This window comes from Poromitra crassiceps, assembly GCF_964638095.1.
Source record: "Poromitra crassiceps genome assembly, chromosome: 16".
In the NCBI taxonomy this organism is placed as follows: domain Eukaryota; kingdom Metazoa; phylum Chordata; class Actinopteri; order Beryciformes; family Melamphaidae; genus Poromitra; species Poromitra crassiceps.
The window spans coordinates 3,905,647-3,926,381 of record NC_139645.1 but is presented as its reverse complement, the minus strand read 5'-3'; the positions used below and the strand labels follow the sequence as shown (position 1 = coordinate 3,926,381).

General features: G+C 40.0%; 1 protein-coding gene across 1 annotated transcript; it reads left to right on the top strand.

Annotated features, from left to right (window-relative positions):
* Positions 1 to 5,133: 5,133 nt before the first annotated feature.
* LOC310791186 (uncharacterized protein) lies at positions 5,134 to 7,103 on the top strand (the record flags this gene model as incomplete). Its single annotated transcript, XM_083652871.1, has 5 exons — positions 5,134 to 5,242; positions 5,380 to 5,472; positions 5,841 to 6,440; positions 6,607 to 6,722; positions 7,080 to 7,103. The coding sequence occupies 5 exons, from the start codon at positions 5,134 to 5,136 to the stop codon at positions 7,101 to 7,103; spliced, it is 942 nt and encodes a 313-aa protein (XP_083508997.1).
* Positions 7,104 to 20,735: the final 13,632 nt, after the last annotated feature.

Here is a 20,735-nt window from a genome sequence, read left to right as displayed (position 1 = left end):
CACTTCCTCAATAATGCAGCTTTGTAAAAGCTTTCGTTAAAGATTTATCTAAATGTCTTGGAGCCAAAGTGGTGCAAGAGTGTTTAGAGTAAGAGTGCAAGAGTAGATTTTACAGGAGTGTCAAACTTGGATCAGTTGCCATGACCACATAGCAAACTCCTCATAACACAGATTTTTATATATATATATATTTTATTTTATTTTCAAAAATTTTACAGAACAATAAACAAACAAGACAAACAAGCTCAGACACAGGAAAAGAAAGAAAAACACATCTTTAACATTTAGTATTGTAACGTGGTGCTACCAGCCCCATAAGGTGCTTATGTGCTCGTACAAGATATTATGCATGGGATCCTACAAAAGGGCTCCATGGAAAACCATCCAGGTAAGCCGTCTATCACCCCTAACCTCAGTCACTAGTCATTCTTCACTTGGTCAAAGTAAGCCAAAAAGGGGTCCCAGATATTTGAGAACCTTCTAAGCAAGTTGGCTCTCAGGGACCTCAGCCTCTCCATCTGTATAACAGAGATCATGTCCATCAGCCACACCTGAAAAGAAGGTGAAGAGGACTTCCATTCCTTTTAAATTAGTCTTTTAGCGACAGTTGTCCCCAGTGTCAGAGATTGCTGCACGGGTGTAGGGAAGTTCAGAGAGGACTCTGGTAACACTGAGGGTTAACTTCAGCCAGCAGCAGCCTGACTATCAGAGCTAATCCTAACCAGTTCACCCTCGTAACATTATAAAATATAATTTTCAATCTCTAGGCCATGGAAACATTAACATATTTACATTCACCCATGATCCATATTTACACTGGGGACATGTCCCCACCACTTTTTTTTATGACCGCTTTTGTCCCCATAAACTTTTAAAAGCATAATTTGTAAAAGAAAATATATATATATAATAATAATGATAATAATAATAGCTTGCACCAATATGTTAACAAACTGAGAATGCTTTGAGGGTTTATTTGCACAATAAGAAAACAGACATTGTAATGTAAATAGAAGAAACAAAATGTGCAAAAAAAGTAACATTATTCCTTCAGTTGTGTTAGTTTGTCATATTTTAGGGCAGTGATATTGGATATTGTTTTGTCTGGGCTGACTGACATGCACTGCTGCTTTCTACGATATTATTGTTTGATTGACATGCTGTTGCAGCTGTGGATGTGATGCTTATGACTGTATTTGTGTGGTCGACATTGTTGTGCGTTTTATGCAGAGTATTTTATAGTCTAATCTGTAGTAGCCTAGGCCAGAGGTTCTCAAATGTTTTTCAGCCAAGGACCCCTTACAAGATAGAAAATATACCGGGCACCCCCTCATTCTGATTTGTGATTTTGGGGCTAACCTTAATTGTTTCCACGGTAACGTGCTTGACTTTTAAATTGATAGGTTTGCTAGATTAGAACGTAATCCATGAACAATTCTACATTTAAAGCATACAATATTTTCGTTGCACTATGAAGCTTTTGCACAAAAAAAAGAAAAAGATTTTATTTTCCTGAAAACTTTTCGTGTACCCCCTGGCAAAGTGCCACGGACCCCTGGGGGTCCCCGGACCCCCATTTGAGAACCACTGGCCTAGGCTATGCCCTTTTGATATGCCATTATGCAATCTTTTCCCCTGGCTGTAATTATCTACTACCGATCTCCATATTACACTGTCTAAAATCACTATGAAGGGAGGAGTTATAGTCTCATCTGAAATAAATGAAGCCTGTTGATTGCCTTCTGCTTACACTGCACAGCCAGAGGTGGCAGTGTTTCATGTCACACTGTGCATACATGTTCAAAGGATAAGGGCATGGAGAGCTGTCTGTAGGGCTGGGTATTGGCAAGGACCTCACGATACCATACGTATCACGATACATGGGTCGCGATATGATTGTATCACGATACATTGTGATACATTGCAATACTCTAGACAATTTACTCAAAATTAAATAATAGAGCTAAAAATACAACACACTGTGTACCACCCAGGTAGTGTAATAATATGTACATCACTTTATACTGATAACTTAGTGGACAAATTTAGTCAAAACTACTGAGTGTTGAGTGTGTTACTGAACACTGAAAGTATTTTTATTGTGTCACTGACCACACGGCTGTGCAAATACATCGATATGGGAAATATCGATACAGTATCGATTAGGGGTGGGAATCACCAGATGCAGAGGCCTGCATGGCATGGCCTGCAAAAAAATAAAATAATAATAATAATAATAATATCGATACTTGGCGTCGATTATATTGCCCCGCCCTAGCTGTCTGAGTGCAGAATTGGAGACTATAAGTAAATGGCTCTCAGATAATAGGTTCTCTCTCCACTTAGGTAAGACAGAGTCTATTCAGATAATAGGTTCTCTCTCCACTTAGGTAAGACAGAGTCTATTCACTTTGGGACCAAGGTAGAAATTGAGTAGATCACCTGGCTTTGATGTCAAGGTTGGAGACACGGTAGTATCAACACAAAAACTGTGTTAGTTATTGATTACGGAACATTTTAAATCACATTAAGCCTTTTTTATTTACATATTCAATCGTTTAATGCACTCCGATACATTTTCATTTCAGTTACACATATTAATAGGCTACTAGTACTAGGCTGCTTGAATGGTGTGTATGTGTCTATGCCTAGTAATAGTATTAATACTTTTCATAAATCAAAATAGACGATGATGATGATGACGATGATGATGACGATGATGATGATGAAATAAATGAATCCCACATGTTTCAAAAACTGTCCAAATCAAAAACAGCACAAAGCTGACATTCACTGGCACGGCTTTTAATTTCACAGTCTATTTTGTTGGCAATAAATCATAGCAAACCACAGATAGCTAGCTGACCATGCTAATGTTTGTCTTAGCTTAGATTTGTTGCTCATTCTGTCTTTTATTCTTTTACTCTTGAGTTTTTGCATTTTAATCATTGTGTGTCATGTAATGTATATTTTGTCTTGGACCCTAGGAGGACTAGCTGTCGTCTAGGCGGCAGCTAATGGGGATCCTTTTAATAACAAATAAATAAACAGGCTACCATTAAAGTGATATTTCAGTTTTGTTCTCTTGAGTGACACTATTGGCGATGAGTGGTAATTGCAGGTGAGATGCAAACTGTTATTATGTGACATTACTCAGTTTGTTCGGCCATAGTAACTACCTGTAATGCGAGCAGAGACCGTAAAAAAGTAGCTTGTTATCCTACTTCACACAACAGTTGTCGGGAACCTACAGTAACCTACAGTCTGTTGTGTTAGCTCCGCCCACCCTGTGAACCTACAGTAACCTGCAGAGTGAGTCTATTGTGTTAGCTCCGCCCACCCTGTGTCACCACAGTAACCTACAGAGTGAGTCTATTGTGTTAGCTCCACCCACCCTGTGAACCTACAGTAACCTACAGAGTGAGTCTATTGTGTTAGCTCCGCCCACCCTGTGAACCTACAGTAACCTACAGAGTGAGTCTATTGTGTTAGCTCCGCCCACCCCATGTCACCACAGACACCAAGTTCATAAATGCTGCAATAGTGAAAATGCAAAGGCTTCCAATGGGCCATAGGCTCAATCACCATTGTGTTAAGTCACTTAACTGGATTCATTCAGGATCTGCTCTGCAGTGGATTCTTTCTGAAGCTTCTCTTGGTACAGCTCCTGTAGGCTACTGTTGTGTTGGTGCAAAAACCAAGGAGGAGTCTACACTCTTATGTGAATGAGGCGGTGATAACTCAACGGCTAAATAGCTAAAAGACTGAAAGTTGTGGCCAGAGGACGGCCAGTCCAAAATCCCAGCTGGGAAAATACATGTATGGGTGAGCAAAGTGACTGAGAAACACCCTCTCCTCCCACAACTGCTGAGGTACCCTTGAGCAAGGCACACCTTCAGTTGCAGACAGTGGAGCTGGAACTGGCCAACAGTGAGCAGTGACAGAAAACTGTGGCTGTACTGGGCAGCTTCCAGGTGTAAATGTTTGTAACTAGGAATATGATATGAAGGGCTGAATAAGTGCATGCATTGTAAAGAAGGTAAGTAAAGGTACATGAAGGACACAAAGATTCATAGGACCAGATATATAGTTAGTGGTTCATTGGAGTTTAATATTGATAATTCATGCTGACATTTTGTGACTTGATTTGATGATCGGTGATGATGCTCCACACTGGCAAGACAACTTAAGGATCATTTCATGTGAATGAGTAAACAGCAGAAAAGCTACAATACTGCACAGCTGCAGTGTTCAATGGTTATAAGGAAAATGAAATTATAAGATTATTACTAGCAATCTCGCACCATCAATTCCTAGGGTGGACACTATGGAGATGATGCGCCATGGCTGTAGTTATGGAAATCGCGCATGCCTCGAGCAATTCATAGCCTCTGGTGCTTATAGCCTACTCAAGGTCATTAGCCTCTGGTGCTTATAGCCTACTCAAGGTCATTAGCCTCTGGGGCTCTGGCTACAGCTGCGGTGTGTGGAGCATTTTTGCAGATGAATTTCAATCCGTGGATGGTGATTCCCAAGGGGGAAACGGAGGTGCTTGCCAACACAGGTATCCAGTTGGTGAGCAGGATTTGGGCAGGTGGGACCTTCATCACACCTTGACGGGTAACCCTGAGACAACAATGCATGTTACCAACTACGAGTCCGAGGCGATTTATCCAACGACCAAGGATCCTCTGCTAACCAACGGTCAGGAAGTCCCCTCGAGGAAGTGGAACAAAGTTGGAGTTATGAGCAGTGGATGGTCAATAGGGATTCTTCTACGAGGAGGTCAGCGACCTCTCTGCCACAAAATGGTTACAAGCAGAACGTCCTACCGGATCTCCATTACAGGGCGGATTCGAAACTCTGGACGCAGGAAACTTTTTCCCTGTCCTATGTGGTTTAAATGCTGACAGAGTTCAGTATTAAAGAGAAAAACTACAGATCCAGAAGTTGACGGGAATTTGCGAAGCATAGAATATGGAACATGGAGATCATGCTAAGGAGTGGTCAACATCTTATCTCAGGAAGCAGAGGCTCCCTACAGACCATCAGGGTGGACCTCTGTAAACTTCCTGAGTAATTTTTCGACATGTAAATTATCCACAACAAAGTCAGAAGCAGAGGGATGCAGGAATGGCGAGGTCTCTCGGACAAGATGAACTTGAAATAATGGAGCTCAACGAGGATCATCTGAGGAGGCCTAATTCTGTTGAGGGACATCAGCAGGCCACCCAGAAACATGGTGAGGAACATATGGAAAGAGAAATGAAAGATTTTATATTTCCTTGATACATTTTCTTGACACTGAAACGTTTAATGTACTTGAGCAGCCTAAGTGAAAAATGTATTGTGAGCTGATTTTCCACGTTTGTTCTGCAGAGGGAAAAGTGTTCAGGCTGGTCTGGGTGAGCTTTGGGCTGCTGTGTCTTACCACACAAGTCACTCTCAACGTCTCTGTGCACCTCATCGTGCGTAAGTGTCATTCTATTCTCATTTCCTCATAAGTTTCATTTATGGGAAGAAATCTGAAAGAGATGTGAGTTTCATGTCACACTGTGCATGCTGGTGCTAAGCTATCAGAAACATCTCACCTCACTGTGTTGAGTCACTCTAGGTGAGAACTCAAACTCCCATGATGTTGTTTGACCTTGATAAATGTATGCTGAAGACCATTAAAAAAATAAAAATAAATATAAAAATGATTTGCCCTTATGTCCCCACCACTGTTCAACACAAAGTGATGACTTTGCCTTATCCTTGTTTACTGGCAAGAGCAACGGATATCTCAGTTCCTCAAACATTGTAGGAGCAACACGGTTTTCTCTGAAAATTGCTTTCAGATCATTCAGATATGCAGAAGCTTGAGCTGATGATGGTGGAGAGAGACCAGCTAAAGGCCAGTAACAACAACCTGACTAAAGAGAGAGGCCAGTTACAGACAAGTTACAACATTCTGACTGAAGAGAGAGACCAGTTACAGACCAGTAACAACAACCTGACTAAAGAGAGAGACCAGTTACAGACAAGTTACAACATGCTCACTAAACAGAGAGACCAGCTAAAGGCCAGTAACAACAACCTGACTAAAGAGAGAGACCAGTTACAGACAAGTTACAACATGCTCACTAAACAGAGAGACCAGCTAAAGGCCAGTAACAACAACCTGACTAAAGAGAGAGACCAGTTACAGACGAGTTACAACAGCATGACTAAACAGAGAGACCAGTTACAGACCCGTTACAACAACTTGACCAAACAGAGAGATGAGATACAGACCAGTAACACCATGCTCACTAAAGAGAGAGACCAGCTAAAGGCCAGTAACTACAACCTGACTAAAGAGAGAGACCAGCTAAAGGCCAGTAACAACAACCTGACTAAACCGAGAGACCAGTTACAGACCAGTAACAACACGCTGAGAGAGCGTTCCTGTACCCAGGGTGAGTAGCTGTTGTTCACCAGAATAAGTAACATCATATCATTATGTATCATATCATATCATGTTGTGTGTGAGTGCTTCACATGTTGTGTTGTATCATTATGTATCATATCATATCATTTTGTGTGTGAGTGCTTCACATGTTGTGTTGTATTGACTTGTTGCAGAAGAAATATTTCCTCTTTGCTGGATTGAATTTAACTCTCACTGGTACTACGTCTCCAATGAGAAGAAGACCTGGGAAGACGGCAGACAGGACTGTCTGGAGAGAGGAGCTGATCTGGTGATCGTCAACAGCAGAGAGGAGCAGGTGTGTGTGTGTGTGTGTGTGTGTGTGTGTGTGTGTGTGTTTGACTTAATAAACCTCACCCTCCTTCAGTTCTTGCTATCATCACTTGAACCCTCTAAATACTTCTCCACAAACAGCAATTCCTGGTTGGCCTAAACAAGACGGTGTTTATTGGTCTGACAGACAGAGTGACAGAAGGGACCTGGAGATGGGTGGATGGATCACCTCTGACCACAGCGTAAGATCTCATCACATTTCTTCTGACTAATTGGTGTGAGACTTCCTGAGTTACTGTAGCTATGGGCCATGTCTTCACCACAGGGTTTGACTGCTTGTCCTCCTGTGTTTCAGCTACTGGGCACGGGGGCAGCCTGATGATGGTGACCTCCACAGAGCCTATTACCCTGATGATGATGAGGACTGTGCTGAACTATACAATGGTTTTTCTACCCCTTTGAACAAATGGAGCGACATTGACTGTAACTCGAAGCTCAGCTGGATCTGTGAGAAGGTGGTGTGACAGTTCCTCAATAATGCAGCTTTGTAAAAGCTTTTGTTAAAGATTTACCTAAATGTCTTGGAGCCAAAGTGGTGCATGAGTGTTCTAGTAGATTTTACAGGTGTGCCAAAACTGGGATCAGTTGCCATGATGACCACATAGCCAATAGTTAATAATAATAATAATAATAATTCATTTATTTTATAAAGCGCTTTTCAATGACCCAAAGATGCTGACACAGTATGAGTACATAGAAAACAAGGCAACAGCTACAGGTAACAATTAACACATGGATGAGGGATATATGGAAACAGAGGGGAGGGGGGGAGTGTGTGGGAGGGACAGGGGACAGACAGAAGAGAGGGAGGTGGGGAAAAGGGGAGGAGGTGAGGTAGGAAGAGGTGGTTAAGGGTAGGGGAGGTTGTAAGCTTGGGACAACAGGTAGGTTTTGAGTCAGGATTTAAAAGTGGGGAGTGAAGGTGAGTCTCTGATAGGCTGCGGGAGGGAATTCCAGAGTCGGGGTGCAGCTCTCGAGAATGCTCGATCTCCAAAGCTTTTCAGTTGAATTATATTACTTAAAGGCACTGTGTGTGATTTTTTTGTCCACTAGATGTCGCCATTTCAAACCATAACAAAACTTGTTTACCCAAACAATCTCGATCCCACCCACCAGCGCACAGCACTTCCTGGTTCCCCCACCTCCCTCCCTCCCTCCCTCCCTCCCAAGCAACGGAGATATAAACAACTATTTTGTGCATAGCCTACCTACTGCAGACGTAAGTACATAAAACAAGCACGAATGCATCTCGGCTATGTATTTGGCTTGAGTAATGACAAATTTCACATGATAGTCATAAACCTTTAGGATATTGACAATAGTCCGCTTGGTAAGACTTATTTGTATAATCTGCTAACCGATCAAAATCCATGTAATGGTTACATGGATTTTGAAAAGGTTACATTGTAACCTAACCTTTTGCATAGCCTGCCCTATTGCTAAGTACAGTTAGGCAAAACGTTGTCTAAAACCAGGTTGACATAGCTAAATTAGGATGATTTCAATTCAATGTTGGGGACATCGCTAGCTAACCACAGCTGTCTGTCAACAGTGAGTAGCTTAGCCTGTGTTTTTGTTCGTCTGCTAATACCAAGACATGGCCAAAATGTATTCATAGTGCAACGCTAGTATTTTCTCATTGTTAGAGTTGTTCAAACTAATTTCAAACGCTTGAATCACTGCTGTATTTTATAGGCAGGCAAACCAAGCTGTATGCCTGAAGCCCAGGCTAGCACCAGTGGGACAAAGAGGAGACAGGGTCGCAGAGAGGAAGGTCGGCTGTAGGACGATAGCAGATCTTGTCGACATCCTGAAGAACCGCATAGCTGATGGAACTGGTCACGTCATCCTGGTGTAGCCCATATTTTAGTTTTGCAAATAAAGTATTTTTTCTGATAAACGAAGTTGTGAAATCAATGTACTGAGAAACATCACATACACTGTCTATTATATAAAGTAGGCTATATATACACAGAAACACAAATACTGGTAGGCACTAGGCTACTGTAGCTAGACACACTCAGCTTTAGGCAAATCTAATGTTACAATGGAGAATAGTGGCCAAGAGACATGGATGAAGTCATATCAACTTTATTGGTGTACAGAAGATTGCAGACAGCAAACATCTAAACATCAAAGATGATAGAACATGTATTATACAGGTTTGCTATAAAAGCACAATTTCTCCATCTCAAATATCATAATGGTGGGTCCACTTGTTTTCTATCTTGTCATCTTCTGGATGACTGGATGACTGGCACCTTGAAAATCAGACAAATGGAAACGTGTTTAGTATTAATTTGAATCATCTATTTTGTAGCTGGTAGATATCAAGGCAGGGTTCCTCCACATTGTCATGAATTAGATACTTTTACCAAACCTTGATTTGTTTGGACGGTGTTACAGCTATTTTCTAATGTAACGTTGCTTAGTGAGATAACAACAAACTGCTAACATTAGCGAAGCTAGCTTTTCTCCATGGCCTTTCTAAGTGTTTACACATTACTATACCGTTCTGCGTCATAGTGACAGCAACTGGACGTAATTATAAACAGAAAATGCATGCGAAATTTGTAATGGGAAGTAACGTTATGTCATTCATGTCAGCTTGTCACCAGAATGTCTGTGTATAAGTTATACACGGACGACAAGCTAATCAAATCCTGCAGGATTTGATTAGCTTGTCGTTCGTACACACTACACTAGCAGTGTAAAGTCATTTGAATAGCCGTGAAAAGCAACAGTTAGCCAAGTGATTACAACATTCACAGAACAAATTCACAATATCGATAACAACTTGTACATTTCGCTATCATGCGTAACGTTACTGAAATGGGACATGCAAACGCGATAACGTTACTTACCACTGTGTACAGGAGAACACGGCAGCTCCGATCACTTTGCAGGCCAGATATAGCTGCTCGTAGGGCTCTCCATCTAGTGAAAGCCAGACCGGCAAGGTTGACTCTGGTCTGAGATATTTCTTTTCGGCGGCGATTTGGCTAAAGTATGAAACCGCATATATAAGGTGGATCACGGAATGTAAAAGTCAGGAATGCCCGCATCAGGGTTCCGCCATCTTGGTCTACAAAATTCTGTTTTGGGCTGTGGGCTGGGAGGGGCTCACTAGGTCGGCTTCTCGGGGGAGGGGTTTCTATGTAAACTGATTCGGGATGTTAGAGGGGAAGGACAGAGGGCCATCACAACACAGGGAGGGGGCGTGGCTTAGTTGTAAACACAGAAATAAATCACTATACCTCCTCTATATATACAAGTTATTGGTTTGGGGATATTTAATAGTGCAGAATCTTACACACAGTGCCTTTAACATTTTTATAGCAAAATAGTGAAATACGCTTTTTTTTTGGCACAAACATTGTCCCAATACAGCCATGCTGAATATGCGCGTGTAAGTAAACAATTGTAAAACACATTAATTTTAATACAAATCTAGTAATTACACTTCAATCAATACTGAAATATCGATGGTGGTGGATGAGTTCCCCACTCACCCACCCCGATATGTAAAGAGCGTTGGGTGCCTTGAAAAGCGTTATATAAATCCAACCAAGACCATAATGAATATCTTTATCTTGAAGTAATGATCAGTAGCTTTCACCAAGGCCTTTAAAATTTAAGTCTATGTACATATCAAAATGTTTTTTTTTTTTATTCAAAACTTTTAATTAACTTTTTAAATAAACCTCTATAGACGTAAGAGACTACTTTTGATTCTAAACTACTTCTTTTTTCTTTTACTAGTTGATAGAGAAAATTAACATCACATTAGCCTTTATTTGGACAATCACTAGTTATTAATATATTCATATACATTGCGTCAAGACTGATGTAATCTGATGTGTGTCCTATAAGTATCTTTGACTTTCTGCTCAATGTATGTAAGCCTGTGTATCCATCCGTGAATATACAAGAGTGCATCTCTTGGCCAAGATCTATGTTAAATACATCATATCAGACGACTTCTTCTGACTCCTGGCTCCATCATTTCATTTCAACTGGTTTCCTTCAAGTGGGTCATTTCATTTCAACTGGTTTCCTTCAAGTGGGTCACTGTTTACCTTTTGGCTGTGGAATTTCATTCTCTAACACTAGTACAATACAAGTTTGTTTTTTTGTTTTTATAATACATTTTTGTATGAGTCTCAGGACACATGACTTATTGATGTGTCCAGGCTGGGACACATTCAAAGGGCTGTAAAACTCCTCATAACACTGAGGGGTGACTTCCTAACATCCTATATATATATATATGTATATCCTAAGTGCCCTTCTGGGACATGTATTAAACTGATTGATTGATTGATTGATTGATTGATAACCAGTTCACACTTGTAACATTATAAAATAACATTTTCAATCTCTAGGCCATGGGAATATTAACACATTTACATTCACTCATGAGTCATATTTACACTGGGGACATGTCCCCACCACTTTTTTTTAATGGCCACTTAAATGTCCCCATACATTTTTAAAAGCATAATTTGTTAAAGAATACAAAAAAAGAAATACAAAAAATAGGTTCCACCAATATGGTATGTTAACAAACGAGAATGCTTTGAGGGTTTATTTGCACAATAAGAAAAAAGACAATGCAAAATAAATAGAATAGACGATGCTTTTTTGATTCCGTTTGAATTGTGCCACGGGGTACACATGTTACATTTTGTCAATTTAAAAGATAACTATGCATGTCAAGAAAGTGACAGTTTGTCCTGAAACTGAAACGTAAGGTTTAGTTTTGTGAATCTACTACATCTCATCGATTCCATGCAGGCCCGGTTTTACAGGGGTGCAAAAGCACGCATTGCACCCTTATTTTAACTGTCTGCATGCTCAGTTGAAAAGTGGTAAAAAAAAATATATATACATATATATATTTTTTTAAATAAATGCTGCAGCTGCACACTTACTGTTTAAACTTGAAGTATAATTGTTGTTTTTCTTTGTTCTTTGATGTGAATTGTGAAATGTGAACCTATGTAACCTTTTAAGGTTGAGATAATTGTATTATCATTATATGGTCCGAATATTTCAGTAAAGCACTTGAAACACTTGAAATATTCTTGCTTGGCTGGTATCATTCTATTTGAAATTATGGTAAAATGCATTATTTTTAGTAAAATAACAATAATAATAAAAAAAAAAACGGGTTGGCCCGTGCATGTGCACCCCTTTATATCTAGGATGCATCCCTAGTCATCTTGTTCTGGAACCGGGCCTGATTCCATGGTGATGTTCTCCACGGTTTCACCTGCTTTGGTGCCTCGTTGGTTTCACTTCCTTGATGTCTGGTCTAGATGTCTTTTTCTAAGCATGGTGAATACTTTCTCTTTGTCAAATTGTGTTCAATCTCTGACCATGGCTGAGGAGAGCAAAATCATTGAAGGAAAGGCACAGAAAGAAATGAGGAGACCGAGTACTGATAGCATGAAAAATAGCCCCGGCCCCCAGATCTCTTCATCTGTCATTGATGTTTTAAAGCCCTCATAAATAACATGATATATGACATAGTTGATCAGAAATGCAACAATTCCTCTCTGTGTGCTACAGTATATAGAGGGAAGAGACATAACTCACCACAACGTTCACATTTTGCATTGGGGCTAAATTGGGGCTAGACTTTGGGGACAGTTCTATTGAAGTGAATGGGTAAGTAACTCCCCTGTAAGTGATGTTTGTGTAGATGGGCCATTGTCTTTAATTGAGCAGTATTCTGCCATGTGACCTGTATGCAGAATATATATTATGTGGGGAGACATTTATTTCTTGTATCATTGTAAAGCAACAGCACAGTAAAGAGGATATTAATCTAACATGATGTCTGTAGTTCTTTATAGATCTAGCCTCTTAATTTTGCTCTCAAATTCCACCAGATTGAAGCATTTTACTTTATGATTTTAGGGCATTTTAGGTCATTTTATTTTCTGTTCTTAATGTGATTCATTTTTGGCTTTTAATGGTCATTTATGTGGTTTTTATCCTGCTTTATTCATTGTGCATTTTAAATTGTCTTGCCTGTTTTTATTGTAAAGCACTTTGTAACTGTGTTTTGAAAAGTGTTATATAAATAAAGTTTATTATTATTTAAAATAGACAACATTTTCTAGGCGGGGGGGCACAGCCCCCCCAGGACCCCCCACGCCACGCTACAATGACCTGGGTATTTCTCAAACCCTGGCTACGGCCATGAGACAGGCTACTCAAATGACCACAGCTTTATTGTATTGTAGGGTTTTTGCTGATTGCTTATTACACACTGAAAGGGAATGCTTAGACAAAAAAAAAACATATACACTAATTGAACACCTGAGCCTTAGCACCACGAATAGGCCTCAGCCAGGTAAGCTCACCTCGCCGGTGAGAACTTAACAAACATGAGGACAGTGAGAGTGAGATTCGTTCATTTGGAGTGAAAACATAAAAGCTAACACAATTATTTAAGCCTTCATATGGAACAATAATGTAATCAACTACCGCTTTTTCCTTGAACTGAAACAGAAGTGAAATTATTCTTGCTCAAAGGGATTCTACCATTGAGCAAACACAGCATTTTACATCTCTCAAAAACTATTCATGTTTCCCCATAGTTATTAACAGTGCTGTCTAAATAGTTCTGATATGGATATTATCCATATCCCTTATACAATCATCAAGGCTACCAATAAGACTATTAAAGTCCCCACATAGAAACACAGCATCCACATCAGACAGACTATACTGTACATCTGGGCTGTTAAAGACGCGAAAAAGTAATTGGAACCAGTTGATCTTGTGGACTAGGGCTGTCAATCTCCCTCTATAATCAAATTCGAATTTCAGTGCTTTATACATTTTAATATTCGAATTATATTCGAATATTTTAATTAATTTTTAATTGAATTAAAAAAAAAAAAAAAAAAAAAATTTGGTCTGAGTGAATTGTTGTCTTCTCTTATGTTATGTTCTGATTCTAAATATAGCTGAATCTTTGGGTTTGACCAAGTAAAACTTTTTCTAAGCATTTTACCAAATGTAGATGGAAAAGTGAATGGTGGATGAATATTCAAAATAATATTAGGCTTATCACAAATAGTCCAGCAATGATGTTTTCAACATCAAACATGTTCCTTGTACAATGTACATACATTCATTGCATTAGAAAATAGGTCAGATAACCAGAGCTTAGTTAATATTCATCAGTGATGTATTGGTGCTGTCTGAAATGCTAAAATAAAATAATTGATAATAAAAAAAGACACGTATTGCACTTAAGAGCTACATGTTTACATTCAGTATAGCAGCTTCAACAGTCAACTTCAGTTAACACTTTCAGTGCCACGGCCCTTGGGCAAAAGGTTGCTTGCTGTGCCACATAGGCCGCAATGCATTTTAAAACAGTCATATAATTTTTTTAATAATTACTATGTAAACACTGAACACGCACAAATAACGATGAGACTCTCTTCTATCACCTGCAAAAAAAAGTTTATTGATCCCATTTTCCGTTCTTTAGTTATGAGCCGGAGAAGATAGCCTGATTGAACGAAAAACATACCTTTTTTTCTACGAGCTGAGATAACGAGCCTTTTGTGAAATTAAACATTTCAAGCACATCTCTGACTCTGAAGCTAATTTTCTGATGTCTGGGTCTGTCTGGGTGAAGTGTATGCTGCTCTGCTGCTCTCCGTGCTCCCCCCCCCCCCCCCCCCCTCAACTGCACACGCCTCCTGGGTGTGTCTTATGTGTCTGGTGGCTCTCAGTCTCTGCTGAGTTTGCTGCGCACACACAGTGAATGGTGCGCGATATTCAGCTTTTTGGTTCCGCGTGTGTTTGTCACGGGCTGGCATGCTTCCAGTTCGGAATAATAATGCTGATTATGTGAATGTGCTGTTTGCAGCGTACATGAAGGTGCTCAGTTGTGACAGCGGATGCTGCTGCTCTGGGCACAGCTGGCGTTGTGCTCGTTGTGCTTCTGCACGTCGATGCATACGGACGGATGCGATGCGATTTCCTCCTTTTTCCCAGTGACTATTTCTGTGTGTTTGGCTCCTTTTTCTCTGATCAGGAGAGTGCTGTCGCCACCTAATGGGTTTGTAAAATAGGTTATCGACCTCCAATAGCTACAATATTGTTAGAGGCGACGTAAGAAGCTTAGATCGACACCCCCCCGTCAAAAAAACAATTTGGAGTTATGACGCCATTTGGCGTCGCTGGCACTGTACGGTAAATTTCTAATGACGCCATATGGCGTCGCTGGCACTGAACGTGTTAACAATGAATGAACATACATTTTAAGAGCTACAGGTAGGTTTACATCAGTATAGCAGCTTCAACAGTCAACTTCAGTTAACACTCTTTTCTTCAAGTATGTTGTCAGAACTTGTCACTGTTCTAGTGTTCTAAAAAAAATAAAAAAATAAAATAAAAATAATAATATTCGTTTTAAAAAAATAATAATAATCGAATTTCGTTCATAATTATTAAATTCGAATAATATTCGAATATCAAAATTCGTTTCAACAGCCCTATTGTGGACCCATCAGGAGGTAAATAGCAAGTGAAATTAACAAAACAATACACAGAAGTTATATTTTTAAATTGTAGTGCGAGTATACAGTAACTTCCACTCATTTGTCCTTTACCTGAATTTCGTACGACTCAAACAGTCTGTTCCTTACTAGAAAACCTAACTGCCTTTATGTGTTTAGCACGGTTATTATGACTAAACCAAGTATAAGCCTGTAAAGCAATAGTTTCATTGTGTTTCAAATGCCTTTCGTTAAGTGAAATAATATCGGGGGTTATGGTCAAGTAGTATTTCTTTCATGAGTTCAAAGTTGCGGGCGGTCCAACCGTTAATGTTCCAGTGAACTAATGTGAGATGGTCAACATACGCGGGTTGGACAGCACTATTTGAAATGACTAACTTATTCAAAAGGAGGAGAGAAAGTCTCTCTGTTGCCTGCTTCTAACCACATGGGGGAACTAATGTGGTCCCCAGGTGAGAGGGAGGTTTTCAGGTACGGACCGGGAGTGACCGACCGGCAGTGGACATGTGGAGGTGGCTAGTCATGACCGGCTGGCGCTGTACTGTGAATACGGTACCTGTCGAGGCAGGTTTAATTGTAATTGAGTTACTACATTTGAAAAAGCAATTAGATTACTAGTTACTGCAAAAAGTAAGTTACAGTAACTATAGTAACTAGTTACTCTCAACACTGCTCTTCTGCTTGAAATCCGCGATCTGTCTCACTTTTGAAAGCAGCACTGACTTTTGTACTGACTTTTATGAGAAGAGCGTGGATCTAATCTATTGCTCAGTGGGATACTGTACCTGGAATTGACGACACCCACAGGTACACATGACACTTATACACTAATTGAACACCTGAGCCTTAGCACCATGAATAGGCCTCAGCCAGGTAAGCTCACCTCGTCCGTGAGAACTTGACAAACATGAGGACAGTGAGAGTGAGATTTGTTCGTTTGGAGTGAAAACATAAAAGCTAACACAATTATTTAAGCCTTCATATGGAACAATAATGTCATCAACTACCGCTTTTTCCTTGAACTGAAACAGAAGTGAAATTATTCTTGCTCAAAGGGATTCTACCATTGAGCACACAGCATTTTACATCTCTCAAAAACAATTCATGTTTCCCCATAGTTATTAACAGTGCTGTCGAAATAGTTCTGATATGGATATTCTCCATGTCCCTTATACAATCATCAAGGCTACCAATAAGACTATTAAAGTCCCCACATAGAAACACAGCATCCAAATCAGACAGACTGTACATCTGTGCTGTTAAAGACGCGAAAAAGTAATTGGACCTAGTTGATCTTGTGGACCCATCAGGAGGTAAATAGCAAGTGAAAATAACAAAACACTACCCAGAAGTGACATTTTTGAGTGTAGTGTAGTGCCAGTATACCGATGGTGTTTTAAATTGTTTTTGCGTTGTCATGTGGACAAAGAGATATGGTAAAACACCAGACATCAGACATATACGATGTATTTGTGTGGATGTTGCCCCTCCACCCCAACCAATCACTGACACAACCAATCACTGTGGCGCTGATTGGCTAATTGATAATGTCCTCCACTGCACGCATTGGACTGAACATTTTTTCAAACAAGCAACCGCTATATGTCACAATGCCAGACCAGAAGCAGTCAACTCATTGAGTGGGCGGATTCGAAACTCTGGACGCAGGAAACTTTTTCCCTGCCCTATGTGGTTTAAATGCTGACAGAGTTCAGTCTTAAAGAGAAAAACAACAGACCCAGAAGTCAGAAGCAGAGAGATGCAGGAATGGCGAGGTATGTCCGACAAGATGAACTTGCAATAATGGAGGTCGACGAGGATCATCTGAGGAGGCCTAATTCTGTTGAGGGACATCAGCAGACCACCCAGAAACATGGTGAGGAACATATGGAAAGAGAAATGAAAGATTTTATATTTCCTTGATACATTTTCTTGACACTGAAATGTTTAATGTATTTGAGCAGCCTAAGTGAAAAATGTATTGTGAGCTGATTTTCCACGTTCGTTCTGCAGAGGGAAAAGTGTTCAGGTTGGTCTGGGTGAGCTTTGGGCTGCTGTGGGTTACACAAGTCGCTCTCAACGTCTCTCTGCGTCTCATCGTGCGTAAGTGTCATTCACATTTCCTCATATGTGTCATTTATGGGAAAAAATCTGAAAGAGGTGTGAGTTTCATGTCACACTGTGCAAACGGTGCAGGTGCTAGGCTATCAAAAACATCTCACCACACTGTTGAGTCACTCTAGGTGATGATATTTGACCTTGATAAATGTATACTGAAGACCATTAAATTTTTTTAAATAAATATAAAAATGATTTGCCCTTATGTCCCCACCACTGTTCAACACAAAGTGACGACTTTGCCTTCTGCTTGTTTACTGGCAAGAGCAACGGATATCTCAGTTCCTCAAACATTGTAGGAACAACACGGTTTTCTCTGAAAATTGCTTTCAGATCATTCAGATATGCAGAAGTTTGAGCTGATGACGGTGGAGAGAGACCAGCTAAAGGCCAGTAACAACAACCTGACTAAAGAGAGAGACCTGTACCAGACCAGTATGAACATTCTGACTGAAAAGAGAGACCAGTTACAGACCGGTTACAACAACTTGACCAAACAGAGAGATGAGATACAGACCAGTAACAACATGCTCACTAAAGAGAGAGACCAGTTACAGACCAGTAACAACATGCTCACTAAAGAGAGAGACCAGCAACAGACCAGTAACAACATGCTCACTAAAGAGAGAGACCAGTTACAGACCAGTAACAACAACCTGACTAAACCGAGAGACCAGTTACAGACCAGTAACAACACGCTGAGAGAGCGTTCCTGTACCCAGGGTGAGTAGCTCTTGTTCACCAGAATAAGTAACATCATATCATTATGTATCATATAATATCATGTTGTGTGTGAGTGCTTCACATGTTGTGTTGTATCATTATGTATCATATCATATCATTTTGTGTGTGAGTGCTTCACATGTTGTGTTGTATTATTATGTATCATATCATATCATTTTGTGTGTGAGTGCTTCACATGTTGTGTTGTATCATTATGTATCATATCATATCATTTTGTGTGTGAGTGCTTCACATGTTGTGTTGTATCATTATGTATCATATAATATCATGTTGTGTGTGAGTGCTTCACATGTTGTGTTGTATCATTATGTATCATATCATATCATGTTGTGTGTGAGTGCTTCACATGTTGTGTTGTATCATTATGTATCATATCATATCATTTTGTGTGTGAGTGCTTCACATGTTGTGTTGTATCATTATGTATCATATCATATCATGTTGTGTGTGAGTGCTTCACATGTTGTGTTGTATCATTATGTATCATATCATATCATGTTGTGTGTGAGTGCTTCACATGTTGTGTTGTATCATTATGTATCATATCATATCATGTTGTGTGTGAGTGCTTCACATGTTGTGTTGTATCATTATGTATCATATCATATCATTTTGTGTGTGAGTGCTTCACATGTTGTGTTGTATCATTATGTATCATATCATATCATGTTGTGTGTGAGTGCTTCACATGTTGTGTTGTATCATTATGTATCATATCATATCATGTTGTGTGTGAGTGCTTCACATGTATCATTATGTATCATATCATATCATGTTGTGTGTGAGTGTTCACATGTTGTGTTGTATCATTATGTATCAAATCATATCATGTTGTGTGTGAGTGCTTCACATGTGTTGTATCATTATGTATCAAATCATATCATGTTGTGTGTGAGTGCTTCACATGTTGTGTTGTATCATTATGTATCATATCATATCATGTTGTGTGTGAGTGCTTCACATGTTGTGTTGTATCATTATGTATCATATCATATCATGTTGTGTGTGAGTGCTTCACATGTTGTGTTGTATCATTATGTATCATATCATATCATTTTGTGTGTGAGTGCTTCACATGTTGTGTTGTATTGATTTGTTGCAGAAGAAATATTCCCTCTTTGCTGGATTGAATTTAACTCTCACTGGTACTACGTCTCCAATGAGAAGAAGACCTGGGAAGACGGCAGACAGGACTGTCTGAAGAGAGGGGCTGATCTGGTGGTCGTCAACAGCAGAGAGGAACAGGTGTGTGTGTGTGTGTGTGTGTGTGTGTGTGTGTGTGTGTGTGTGTGTGTGTGTGTGTGTGTGTGTGTGTGTGTGTGTGTGTGACTTAATAAACCTCACCCTCATTCAGTTCTTGCTATCATCACTTGAACCCTCTAAATACTTTTCCACAAACAGCAATTCCTGGTTGGCCTAAACAAGACGGCGTTTATTGGTCTGACAGACAGAGTGACAGAAGGGACCTGGAGATGGGTGGATGGATCACCTCTGACCACAGCGTAATATCTCATCACATTTCTTCTGACTAATTGGTGTGAGACTTCCTGAGTTACTGTAGCTATGGGCCATGTCTTCACCACAGGGTTTGACTGCTTGTCCTCCTGTGTTTCAGCTACTGGCTATCCGGGGAGCCTGATAATGGTGACCTGAGCAGAGCAACTCACCCTGATTTGACTCACGACTGTGGTCTAATAAGCATGATTTTTTCTAGGATTTTGAACAGTTGGGCTGACTGGCCATGTGACAAGTGGAAGCAAAGCTGGATCTGTGAGAAGGTGGTGTGACACTTCCTCAATAATGCAGCTTTGTAAAAGCTTTTGTTAAAGATTTACCTAAATGTCTTGGAGCCAACGTGGTGGCAAGAGTGTTTAGAGTAAGAGTGCAAGAGTAGATTTTACAGGAGTGTCAAACTTGGATCAGTTGCCATGACCACATAGCAAACTCCTCATAACACAGATTTTTATATATATATAATATATATATATATATTTCAAAATTTTTACAGAACAATAAACAAACAAGACAAACAAGCTCAGACACAGGAAAAGAAAGAAAACACATCTTTGACATTTAGTATTGTAACGTGGTGCTACCAGCCCCATAAGGTGCTTATGTGCTCGTACAAGATATTATGCATGGGATCCTACGAAAGGGCTCCATGGAAAACCATCCAGGTAAGCCCTCTATCACCCCTAACCTCAGTCACTAGTCATTCTTCACTTGGTCAAAGTAAGCCAAAAAGGGGTCCCAGATATTTGAGAACCTTCTAAGCAAGTTGGCCCTCAGGGACCTCAGCTTCTCCGACTGTATAACAGAGATCATGTCCATCAGCCACACCTGAAAAGAAGGTGAAGAGGACTTCCATTCCTTTCAAATTAGTCTTTTAGCCCCAGTGTCACAGATTGCTGCACGGCTGTAGGGAAATTCAGAGAGGACTCCGGTAACACTGAGGGTTAACTTCAGCCAGCAGCAGCCTGACTATCAGAGTTCATCCTAACCAGTTCACACTGGTAACATTATAAAATATCATTTTC